General features: G+C 47.8%; 1 protein-coding gene across 1 annotated transcript in view; it reads left to right on the top strand.

Moving 5' to 3' along the window:
• The first annotated feature begins 5,759 nt into the window (after positions 1-5,759).
• The window catches only part of TNFRSF8 (TNF receptor superfamily member 8), a 78,206-nt gene continuing 71,630 nt past the window's right edge, over positions 5,760-12,335 (top strand). Inside the window, exon 1 of the mRNA XM_058719042.1 lies at positions 5,760-6,096. Coding sequence (XP_058575025.1) covers positions 6,034-6,096 — 63 coding nt within the window. The 5' untranslated portion in view covers positions 5,760-6,033. The remainder of the gene's footprint in view (positions 6,097-12,335) is intronic.

Genomic DNA, 12,335 nt, shown 5'->3' with positions numbered 1-12,335 from the left:
TTGGTTTCTTCTTATTGCAGAGAAGCTAAGGATACTTGGGTCTGATGGTAAACATTTTTTTAAGTTTATTTATTTATTTTGATAGATAGAAGGTGGGGGAAGGGGCAGAGAAAGAGAGGGAGAGAGAGAATCCCAAGCAGGCTCTGCACTGTCAGCACAGAGTCAGACTCAGGGCTTGATCTCTTGAACCGTGAGATCATGACCTGAGTTGAAATCAAGAGTTGGACGCCCAATGGACTGGGCCACCCAGTTGCCCCAGTAAACCTTTGTGCTTAAGTGTATTCATAAATTTGCCATCTAAAGAATTCTGGTGTAACAAACCATTCATAATGGGTTACTGCTTAGTTTTCACTGGAGACTAAAGTTTGCAAGCGTTAAAAGTGCTGCTAATTGTAATTAGATGGAAATTAAGGAAGCAACTCCAAATTTAAAAAAAAAAGGATTTTTCTCTTTTGTCTTCCTGGAAAACTAATTTCTATGCTCTTTCTTTATCAGGTCTTTGATTACTTAAAGTTTAAACCTCTCAACATAAAAGGAGCTCAGTGGGGTTTTTTTTGTTTTGTTTTTAACGTTTATTTACTTATTTTGAGAGAGACAGAGAGAAGCAGAGGCAGAAAGACAGGAGAGAATCCCAAGCAGGCTCCACAATGTCAGTGCAGAACCCCTCTTGGGGTTCAAACTCACAAACCATGAGATCATGACCTGAGCTGAAATCAAGAGTCAGAAGCTTAACCAAGTCACCCAGGCACCCCAGAGCTAAGTTTTCCTAGTAAGTATATAATCCTACATATTTGCTTTTGGAATTTTTTATTGTCACTTTGGTTAAATAAATAATTAAGTTTTGTAATGATCTCTAATCCTCTAATCCACTTTAGGAACTGCTTTATAGCTTTCTAAGTTTTTTTTTTTTAATTTTTAATGTTTATTTATTTTTGAGAGAGAGAGAGAGAGAGAGAGAGAGAGAGAGAGACCGAGTGTGAGTGGGGGAGGGGCAGAGAAAGAGAGAGAGGGAGACACAGAATCCAAACAGGCTCCAGGATCTGAGCTGTCAGCACAGAGTCCAATGGGGGCTCAAACAGCGAGATCATGACCTGAGCTGAAGTCGGATGCTTAACTGACTGAGCCACCCAGATGCCCCGTAGCTTTCTCAGTTTTTAACAAACTTCTCAAGATTTTAATTGTAAATAAAGTCTTTTTGACCAAGTAGATGTTTTTATTTGGTATGTTAAGTTACTCCGGGAGCACTGTCAAACAAATAATAAGTCATATAATAGTTAAGTTGTAGGTTATGTTTGGGTAAATGCTATAACTATTCTAGAGATAATATGCAATTCATAAGGTCTTAATATGTTTTGGTAATAAGATTGTCATGTGATATTGTGATTATCGAAGTGTTTTGTGTTACAGAAATAAATGGATTTCCTTGTCAATTGCATCAGAATGAACTCTCATATCAGATTAACAATGTCCATTCCTGACATTTTGTCATTAATAGTTAATTGTTCTGATTCTCTGACAAAAAAAGTAGTTTCATCTTTAAGGAGATTTATAAAAAGGACTTTTAGGGGGCACCTGTGTGGCTCAGTCGGTTAAGTGTCTGACTCTTGGTTTAGGCTCAGGTCAGGATCTCACGGTTCATGAATTCAAGTCCTGAGTTGGGCTCTGCGCTGACAGCACGGAGCCTGCTTGGGATTCTCTCTCTCTCTCTCTCTCTCTCTGTCCTTCCCCTGTGCTCCCTGTCTCTCTCTTTTGAATAAATCAACTTAAAAAAAATAAAAAGGACCTTTAGGACAAATACAGGTATTTGACATCTTTAAAATCATAAAACTGAAATAGGTTAAGAATTTCTAGAATTAAAAAGCTGCATTCAGGCAGTCTCAGTGCTCAGTCTGTTAAGCATCCGACTCTTGATTTTGGCTCAAATCATGATCTCGCAGTTTGCGAGATGAAGCCCCGCGTCGGGCTCTCTGCTATCAGCACGGAGCCCACTTTGGATCCTCTGTCCCCCTCTCTCTCTGCCCTGCCCTTGTGCTTGCTCTCTCTCTCTCTCTCTCAAAAATACATACACATTTCGGGGTGCCTGTGTGTCTCAGTCAGTTAAGCATCCTACTTAGGCTCAGGTCATGATCTAGTGAGTTCGAGCCCCACGTCAGGCTCTCTGCTGTCAGCACCGAGCCCACTTCAGATCCTCTGTCCCCCTTCCTCCCCCACTCATGCTCTTTTTCTCTAAAAAATAAATACACATTAAACAATTTTTTAAAATAAATATATGTTAAAAAAAAAAGCTGCTTTCAAACTAAACAAGACTTAGTAATGACGAAGGAGCATAAGGCAAGTTGATAATCCACAAATGCCTTCCTGGCTTTGGTGGGATACATGTGACATTCCCCAGGGCATTCCTGGCTGCTCCAAAGCTAAAAAAGGAGAAAAACAAATGGTTTACTGATAGAGATCACAGTCATGCAGGATATGGGTCTCCATCAGTTTATAAATGTCTGCAATTTTATCAATAGCCTAACCTCCAGAGACCTATAGATTCAGCTTCCTGGAGCCCTAACATCACGGCCCCCTCCATAGAGATGTGGGGAATAAAGGCAAGAAGGAAATGGCAGATAAAATTCAATTTCCTTGTAACCTGCAGTCCACTGACAAATACTTGGGGGTCGGGGGGAGTATGACATTTCTCCAGGAACTCCCTCCTGCCTTAATGTTTATGCTTTGCTGGAGGGAAAAACAACCTTAGCCTGACAACAGCTAGACCTCCAGTGTCTTTGGAGTCCTCTGTAGCATATACAAGTCCTTTTGCAATCTTATCTTTTTTTTTTTTTTTTTTTTTTAGTGTTTTAAATTATTTTTATTTATTTTTGAGAGACAGAGACAGAGAACCAGCGGGGGAGGGGCAGAGAGAGAGAGGGAGACACAGAATCTGAAGCAGGCTCCAGGCTCTGAGCTGTCCGCACAGAGCCCCTCACGGGGGCTCGAACTCACGAACCGTGAGATCATGACCTGAGCCGAAGTTGGTCGCTTAACCAGCTGAGCCACCCAGGCACCCCTGGAACGTCATATTTGAGAGCGACATGCATAGACTCAGATATGAGTAGACAGTTTTAAGGAACTAGGATCGACTTTATGATGCATAAAGCCATAAAGCCCCTTGGAAATGTTGGTCTGATACCTTGCTTCCAGAGTTCCCAGCAGCCTTCCCATCTGAGTAAAGACTGTCACTTCCTTGCAGGTGCAGGAACCTCAGGATATCTTGGGGACCTTGTGAAGAGGAATTCCCCCAAATCTACAGGTATTGCAGGCGAGTCTCATGGCAAGTACTTGGCTTGGTGTCTGGCCTTGGAGAGGCCACTAAACGCTCAATCTAGACACTCCTTTTGAAAAAGTTCCAGCAAAGCAGTTTAAAAGATCTATATGCTCAATCACTATTCTTGCTTAGTTTATGTAAATAATTAGGCCACGTCTGTGTCTGTAAAATTAGACTTGTTTGCTAAATGAATAGATCCTGAATTCTTCTGATTTCCTCAGATATTTGGCTATGACTCTCCAAACCAAGGTTTCCAATCTTCTTCCAAAAAGCCTTTTCTCACTGCAGACATATCAATAGATGGAGACTATAATGCTTTATTAAGTTATTCCCTTGAGGCCAGGTTAATTCATACGTTTCTAAATAAATATACCGTCCATATCCTTCCTGAACCTAGCTGATAGTGCTAGAAACCCACCCCATATAATCTGGTTTATCTCACGGATTGAACGTCTAATAAAGCAGGGGATTTAGCTCCAAAAGGGAAGGGCCCCGCCAGGTCCTATTATGTACTCCCGCTGCAGTAAAAGTAGGACGTTCCTCATGGGCTCACATATCAGGAATTAAACCTATTCCTTCCCCACAGGAATCTAGCACGCCAGCTGACACGCTTTCTTATTCCTGTGAACCTGTGGGTGACCTCCAATTTCTCTTCAAGCGACGATGAAGAACTGGAGGAAAATTTTGATTAACCGTCAAAGGCCATTTTTATCGGGCTTCTTCTCATAGTGACATTAACCACATTTTGTTGTCTTTTCCCGTGTCTCTCTGCCTGGTGCCGAGATTCCTTCGCCGCCATAACTTCCAGCTGACAGATGTTCCTTTCTACTGAATGAGGTTCATATACATGTTGTCCCCCTTGGATTGGCTGCCTCTGCTTTTGGTAACTCGTATATAAATATATATAAAATGGCCAGGTGGGGAATTAATACATATATAATAATTATATATATTTATAGTTATATATATAATTATATATATATCATGGTCAGGTGGGGAATTAATATATATATATAATAATTATATATATTTATAATTATATATACATAGTGGTCAGGTGGGGAATTAATACATATATATAATTATATATATGTTTATAATTATATACAATGGTCAGGTGGGGAATTAATACATATATAATTATATATATTATATATAATTATATATATAATGGTCAGGTGGGGAATTAATATATATAATTATGTATATAATGGTCAGGTGGGGAATTAATACGTATATATAATTATATATATTTATAATTATATATATAATTATTATATATAAAAGGTCAGGTGGGGAATTAATATATATAATTATATAATATTAATATAATATAATATAATATAATATATATTTAATATATAATATATAATATATAATATTATATATTATATTATATTTATTATATAACTATATAATTATAATTATATAATTATAGTATATAATTATAGTATATATATTATATATAGTATATATTATATATCATATTATAATATATATATAATATATAATATATAATATGATATATAATATATATGATATATAATATAATATTATTATTATATATAATTATATATGTTATATATGTTATATATATATGTTATATATACTTATATATATAATGGTCAGGTGGGGAATTAATATATATTATATATAATATATATAAATAATAATATATAATATATATACTATATATTTGTGTGTATATATATATATAATATATTATGTATTTTAATTCCCCACCTGACCATTGTTGACCTATAGGTGGGACAGCACGCCACCCCTATTCAGCAGGAAGAAGTTACAGAAGAAAAGAAAGACCTCCCACCCTCAGCGACCTTAAATTAAGGGTCAAAATGGTTCCGGGGACAATGATGTGGGGAACAAAGGCCGAAGGAAATGGCAGATGCAATTAAATTTCCTTATAACCTGCAGCCCATTGACAAATACTTGAGGCAGACAGAGTAAAACATTCCTCCAGGAACTTCCTCTGGTCTTAAGGTAAATGCTTTGCTAGAGGGAAAAACGGCCTTAGCTAGGTCTCAGGGATCCTGTGAGTCTTCTTTAAGCATAAGAAAGTCCTTTTGGAAACCTGCCCCTGCCTTTCCCGCCCCCAGCTCCCAAGTTTAGAATCACTCACTCCTCGCAGTCCCGGGGGGGCGGCTGTTTCTGCCCAGGGTCCTGTCCCCAGTAAGATCACCTTTTGGCATCAAAGACGTCTCAAGAATTCTCTCTCGGCCCTCCGCTAAGGACGCCCCCCCCCCCTCCAAAACCACATCCCCCTGGGGGAGCTGCCTTCCCGGCCCCTCAGCCCCGCTGGGCAGGCAGCGAACTCCCTGGAGCTGGGGGACCACGCCTTCTGTCCAATAGCGGCAGGTCTTTCAAACAGCCCGAGGCGAGCCTGGCCGGTCCTGAGTCATCTCTGCACGTGTTTGTCCGCGCTTACTTTGCTGCCGGTAGCGTTCCTGGAAACAGTTCGGGCTACACCTCGGGATGCTGGAGGAAGTTAAGAGCTAAGGCCGAACGGTCGGAGAAAGCAGTCACTTCTGAAGTGACTTTGCAGCTGTGGCTGGTGCCAGCGGGGTGCGCGGGGGAAGTGGGCTGGCGCCCGAGGTCCACGCAGGTGCAGCTCCGGGGCCCCGGCACCGCACGTGGGCGCAGCGCGCTTCGCAGGCCGCCCGGGTGGGCACCTCCCTGGCCAGCTCAGCCTTCCGCCCGCCGGGATGCGCCCCCTCGGCGCTGTGCTGGGACTGCTGCTCCTGGGGGTGCTGGGAGCCTTCCCGCAGGTAAGCGGCCCGGTGGTCCGGAGTCCCCTCTTTGCCGCCACTGCCCAGAGCCCCTGGGAGCGTGGGCAGCGTGGGGGGCGGGGGAGGCCAGGGAGTCTCCTCCCCTCACTACCGCCCAGCTGGGGTGAGGGGGCACAGGTGACAAGGAGGGGGGCCGCAATGTGCGAGTATTCACAGGTGGGAGGTGGGCCGGCTGATGGGGGCCCCTCCTCTCCCCGCCCGGGGCGGAATGCTGGGATCATTCATTCCGTCAACGGCAACTGAGCGGTGGGGGGCTGCCTGCAGGAGGTAGGCTGTTTGTGGGTGGGGGGGTCCTGGGCAGGCCAGCTGGGGCCCCCGTGACCAGAAGAAGTCGGTGTTGGGGCTCTCCCTGCTACTTGCCCCTGGTCCCTAAAACGGTTGGCTTGGGGGAGTGGAGTCTGGGTGCCAGGCAGGGGTGAGGGTGCTAGACAGGCCAGACTGGTATCCCCCCCCCCCCCACCACCCCTGTTTGGATCCCTTGCCCTGGAGCACGTGGTAGGTGTCCGCCCCTGGAGAAAGGTCAGTGGTGGGGCTGACGTCTGTTGTAGGAAAACCCCCGGAGCAAATGTGGGGACTACTTTAGGAAAACTGTGCACTTACCAGTGGCCAGCACTGAGCTAGGCATGGGGTGGGGGGAGAGCTCAGGTTAACCAGAGGTCGTCTACCATGCCAGGGCCCAAGTGGCGGGTCTGAAGAGGAGAGACAGGCCTGTGGCTGACCATAATACCCGGGTGGAACACAGTAGGTGTTGGTGAGGGCCCACCCAATCTTGGTACCAAGGACAAAAGTGGGAAGAGCAGTCTACTGAGGGAGGGGCAGGCCCACCGCCTTTAATCCTATAGGAAGGGGGCCCTCCAGTGTGGAGGTCAGTCCTATTCATCCCAACCTCGGGAGCGGGGAGCAGGGGAAGAGGGTAGAGGGGTGGGCTTCAGGCGGGAGGAGGAAGAATTTAGGTAGAAAGGGGGGCCAGCAAATGCCTCCCACCCCGCCCCAGTCTTCAATGGGACTGTATGCGACCACCCCCCAACAGAGGGCAGAGGGGGCAGCTGATGCCCTGGCTAGAGAACCCTCCTGGCCCTTCAAGTCCTCTGCCGGTGACCTGGGGGAGGGTGGGAGTTTGGGGTGCCAAGGTCTTGGGGAGATAAAGGGAAAGAAGGAATGTGAGGCAGGACTTGGGGGCTTTGCTAGTGTTTGGTGGCTGGAACTCCTATGCTTCCTTTCTATAGCGAGAAACCCCTGTTTAGATGAAAAACAAAAAAGGATGCATTTAATGACACAGGGATATATGAATATATCCTCAGTGCAGAAAGTACAGATAAAGCTAAATCTTCGGACCTCCCCTCTTCTTGATTCCTTTGGAGGTGTGACTGCCGTTATGGCCCTGATGTTTCCTTGGCCGACCTTGATAAACGCGTGTCCATATTTTATTAGTGTTGTAGAAGTAGGTGGGGTTTTCCATATACTCCGCAGTGTGTACTATCCTTCCTTTGGCTGTTACAATGTCTGCAGTAGGTCTTGGGGATACTGCCGCAGCGAGCCCCTGTTTATCCCTTAAAATGCTGTCTACTGTTCTACCAAATGGGGGGTTCCATTGTTTTACTTGTTTATGTCCCCGATGGGTGGGTGATGAGGTTCCTCCCACTGTTTTTTGTTTGTTTGCTATTGCAACGTATAGCCCCACAGCCCCGTATGGATGCTTCTGGGAACGCGTATGCTGCTTTCCCAGAGAAGAAGCTGAGAAGAGAACGTAGAGGTTGCTGGGTGAAAACGCATTCAAATTACAAGACGCCACCAAATTGCCTTCCAAGGTGGCTGGACAATTTACCCCCGACCAGTAGTACATGAGTATCGACTTCCCCACATCCTAACCGACCTTTGATCTTATCAGAGTTTTTATTTTTGTCAACGTGACTGGTGAAAAGGGCCATATCCTTGTTGTCTTAATTTGCATTTCCCGCCTACTAGAGAGACTGAGTGACTGTCGTGGGCTAAGACACTGGGTCATTTCTTGGCAGGAATCGGGTTCCCTGTGGGGGTGGGGGCTGCCAGCTCCTCCTGGGACACCCTTCGACTCAACCAAGCTTTCTTCTGCCTCTGCTGTCCCAGTAAGGTTTTAGGAATTCATTATTTTTTTTTAAATTTTTTTATTCATTTTTGAGAAAGAGAGAGACAGAATGTTAGTTGGGGAGGGGCAGAGAGAGAGGGAGACACAGAATCCGAAGCAGGCTCCAGGCTCCGAGCTGTCAGCACAGAGCCCAACATGGGGGCTCGAACCCACGAACTGTGAGATCATGACCTGAGCTGAAGTCGGACCCTTAACCCAATGAGCCACCCAGGCGCCCCTAGGAATTCATTGCTCAAAAAAAAAAAAAAAAAAAAAAAAAAAAAGAAAAGAAAAAAAAATCCCAAGTCAAGGGTTGCATTTTAAATCTTTTTTCTCACCGTCTGATTTGAGACTCCATCATTTTGTGGTTGACGCCCGAGATGAGAATGCTTTCTTGCTGTGTGTCACCTTCTGAGAAAGAGATTTGGCTTCTGATGCCTGATACCATAGTCTCCCCAAGAGTGGTTTTTGTAATGTGACCCACGATCGCTCTGATGTGACTCCGGAGAAGAATTCATTGCCCTAATGCCTCCCCCTCCCCTTCAGCCTCCACCCTTCGCACCCCAGTGGTGGTGGTGGTGGCGGTGGCCGCGCAGGGACGCCCAGGGTCTTTCCACGAGCTCTGCAGCCTTCACATTCCCATCCTGGGCTTCCAGCGCTGAAGTTACAACACAACTCCCTCCCACACCCACTCCCTCCTGTTCCACCTCCTTTTCCCTCCAGCCAGATGTAGACCTTTGAGGCTCCCACTGGGCATGGTTCTTGTTTGCTGGCGTGGTTGATAAGCTCTGTATGTCTCTCTTCTCACCAGGCTTTCCAGAGCTGGGCTGGTGACCCCGTGGAGTGGAGTGCTGATCAGTGGGTTTTAGGTACCGGCAGATGGAGAGGAGAGAGTTTCCGGTTTTGTTTGGGAAAGGGGACTTTTCCGGGGCCGCTCAAACGCTGCATGGGGGCAGTTTATGCACCAGGAGGAAGGGACCTGGAGGGCAGGGGGTGCCGGATGTGAAGAGCGGGCAGCGGGGAGCTTCGGGTTGGTCTTACTCAGGGCCTCCCCTCCCTCAGAGAGAGGCTGGGGCAGCCAGGAGAGCACAGTGGGGTTTGAGAGGGGCCATTAGTCAGCTTGAGAGCAGTCAGTGCTGAAGAAGGGCAGCGTTTACTGTAAGTTTCTGACTCTGCTCTCACTCATATCTGACCTAGACATGTTTCTTGAGTTGATTGTGATTCATCCTTAAGCTCAAATGCACCTTCCTCAACACCCCTTTCACCTCGGGAACATCATCAGAAGGAAAACGGGGCTGAGGGATGTGTGTGTCAGGGCCTGGGGAGCCCGGAAACTTGGGGGTCCTTGGCACAGATAGGTAGGTTAGGCCAGCCGGGGCCGGCGTGACCTCATGGTCTGTCTGGGATCATGGTCCCCATTTCCCAGACAAAGAAGCAGAGGCTCAGAGGCAGAGGAGGGCCTTGTCCACAGTCCCAGGACTGGTCAGGGGTTGAGCAGGACCACCGTGCCAGACCCTAGGGACAGAATGTCAAAAAAGGCACCTTAAACGAGACAGTTCTCCAACATCTCTCTCTCTGTCTCTCTCCTGCCACCTCCCCCAAGGGGCCCTTGGGGTGGAGGTAGGAAGATTTCAGTCCCAAATCTTTGCTGCCTCTGGTTGAAAACTGCTGGCATCCTCGGTGGCCTCGCTGGTGGGAAGGGACTTTTATATGTCACCCAGTTCAATTGCTTATTGACTTCTTCAGTCTTCAGGGACATGCATCTGAATACTTCATTCATTCATTCATTCATTCATTCATTCATAAAATCATAAAGCTGCTCTGTGCCTGGCATGTGCTGAGTGCTGTGTAAAGGTAAGCCATTATTAAGCTCCTACTGTATGCTAGGTATGGTGAATGCAGGATGAAGGTGAACCAGTCCTTGCCCTTGAGGATTGTGAGAAGAGGAACACGGAGGAGAGTGACCGGCGCTATGTAGAACCCTGTCCCCCACCAGCGGGATCCCATAAAGGGCCTGCCCTCTCCTCCACCTGGGTTGGTGGGGGACAGCTTTTGGAGTGGGGGAGACGAGATGGCCAGGCTGTAGAGTGAGTGACAAGAAGCTGTGTACCGTGGATGGTGCCGACATCCTCACCAAGGGCCGGGTGGCACAGCACGTCAGCGAGGGTGTGTGTGCGGGCCCGGTGCTTGGAAGCTCCATCATTAACTTCCACGCAAGGTCTCTGAGCCTCCAAAAGCTACATGCCTGACACGCTTCCTGCACCGGGGGAGTGCACGCTTTGCTGAAAAGGTTCCAATCGCCCAGGACCATGAAACCCCTAAACCAAATCTTCGCCTTCCTGCTCAGAATGTGTGTCCACCGCTGCTGTGTCAGAAGAGGGAGGCCAAGAGTTGGGTCTTGGGGAGGCTGGGAACCTGGCTTCCCTCTCGTGCAGGCTGGGATGGAGGTGGTCGAGGAAGCAAGCCGGCCCCTCTAGTTGGGGGAGGAACCCAAGGCACCTCGGAGGGCAAAAGCCCAAGTACCATTGGGTACTTCTTTAATGCCATTAAACTTTCCCTGGCAGCTGCTGGTGTCCCTCGGTGGCTGCTGCTGGGACTGGTGGTCCAGGACTGGTAGATTTTATCCCATCTGAGGTATAGCTGAGTGTGAGGCCCAAGGACTTGCTGCAGCCCCAGAACTTTCGGGATGACTGTAATCCAAACAGTTGGCTCAGGCAGCCGGCCCCAGGTTTCTCTAGGGCGGGAGGGGCTTCGGTGAGAAGTGAGGAGTCGCAGATTTTGAACTCCAGGCCAGACCCTGACAAGGTTGACTTCGTGGCCTCCATCCCGTCCGTTTCCTCACCTATGAGTGGCTCTGTAACCTTAAGTGGCTCCCCATGGCCAAAGGCAACATTTCCCAAAGTCACTTCCAGAGAATGAATAGGAGTTGCATGAAGAGAGAGTTTTATGGCCAACTCAGGGTGGGAAACAATTTGTGTCTCTCTCCCCAAGCTTTTCCGTGGCGAATTAGAGAGCAAGCAGGCACATTAAAGGCCCTACGATTTATTTTCAACGTTTTTTTTTTATTTTTTATTTTTTATTTTTGGGACAGAGAGAGACAGAGCATGAACGGGGGAGGGGCAGAGAGAGAGGGAGACACAGAATCGGAAACAGGCTCCAGGCTCCGAGCCATCAGCCCAGAGCCTGACGCGGGGCTCGAACTCACGGACCGCGAGATCGTGACCTGGCTGAAGTCGGATGCTTAACCGACTGCGCCACCCAGGCGCCCCTGCCCTACGATTTAAAACGCAAACCTCTCCAGTGGAATCCAGTGGCTGGGTGGTGGGTTGTATTTTGTTTTTGCTGGCCACGCTTGGACATTGGGTAGTATTGGCATTGGATGGGACAGTGTCTGGGAAACGACAAGTAAGTGCACACTGTGTGGCCCTGAGTCCTGAGCCTTTTCTCCTTCTGCAAACTGCTGAACCCCCTGCCCCCCCCCCCCCCCCCCCCCCCGCCATGGCTCTGTTCTTTCCTGCTTCCTCATCCTTCACTTCTGCAGGGCTTCCTGCCAGGGATGCTCCCCCCTCGTTTCCTCCTGTCAAGATCTCACCCTCCTTCAAGAACAGGGAAGTGCTCCTCGTCCAAGAAGCCTGCGCGACTACCCTGGGCTAGTTTTCCCCCTCCTTACCGTGTGATACTTGCATCATTCTGCTTTGGTTTGGTCATCCGTGTGCTCTTCTGATCTTGTCTCTGAGCTTCTCCCACAGTCATTCGCTCCAGAGATTGCTGTTTAGTGTCTCTCGTGTGCCTGTCGTGGGAGCTGCGTTCGTGAGCTGGAACCATCTGGAACTGGCTTTTGTGTGGCCCCTAACACCTAACCCAGCGCCTGATTCCTGCTGGGCCTTCGGGGAATGCTTGGTGGCAGGGGGGACTTGGTGGAGGGGGGGTGGGGTACTCGGCTTTATTCTTTGCCTTTTTGGCTGGGGCCCTGGTTTAGCTCCCTGTTGTGGCTGTCATTACCGTTTAGGGGCTCAGAACAACACAAAGGGTTATCTGTGGTTCCTAAATCCCAAACGTCACCGGGCTGGAATCAAGGTGTCGGCTGGCCTGCCTTCCTCTCTGGAGGCTCCAG

The sequence above is a fragment of the Neofelis nebulosa genome, chromosome 2, assembly GCF_028018385.1.
Source record: "Neofelis nebulosa isolate mNeoNeb1 chromosome 2, mNeoNeb1.pri, whole genome shotgun sequence".
Taxonomy (NCBI): domain Eukaryota; kingdom Metazoa; phylum Chordata; class Mammalia; order Carnivora; family Felidae; genus Neofelis; species Neofelis nebulosa.
This window is presented reverse-complemented; position numbering and strand designations above follow the sequence as displayed.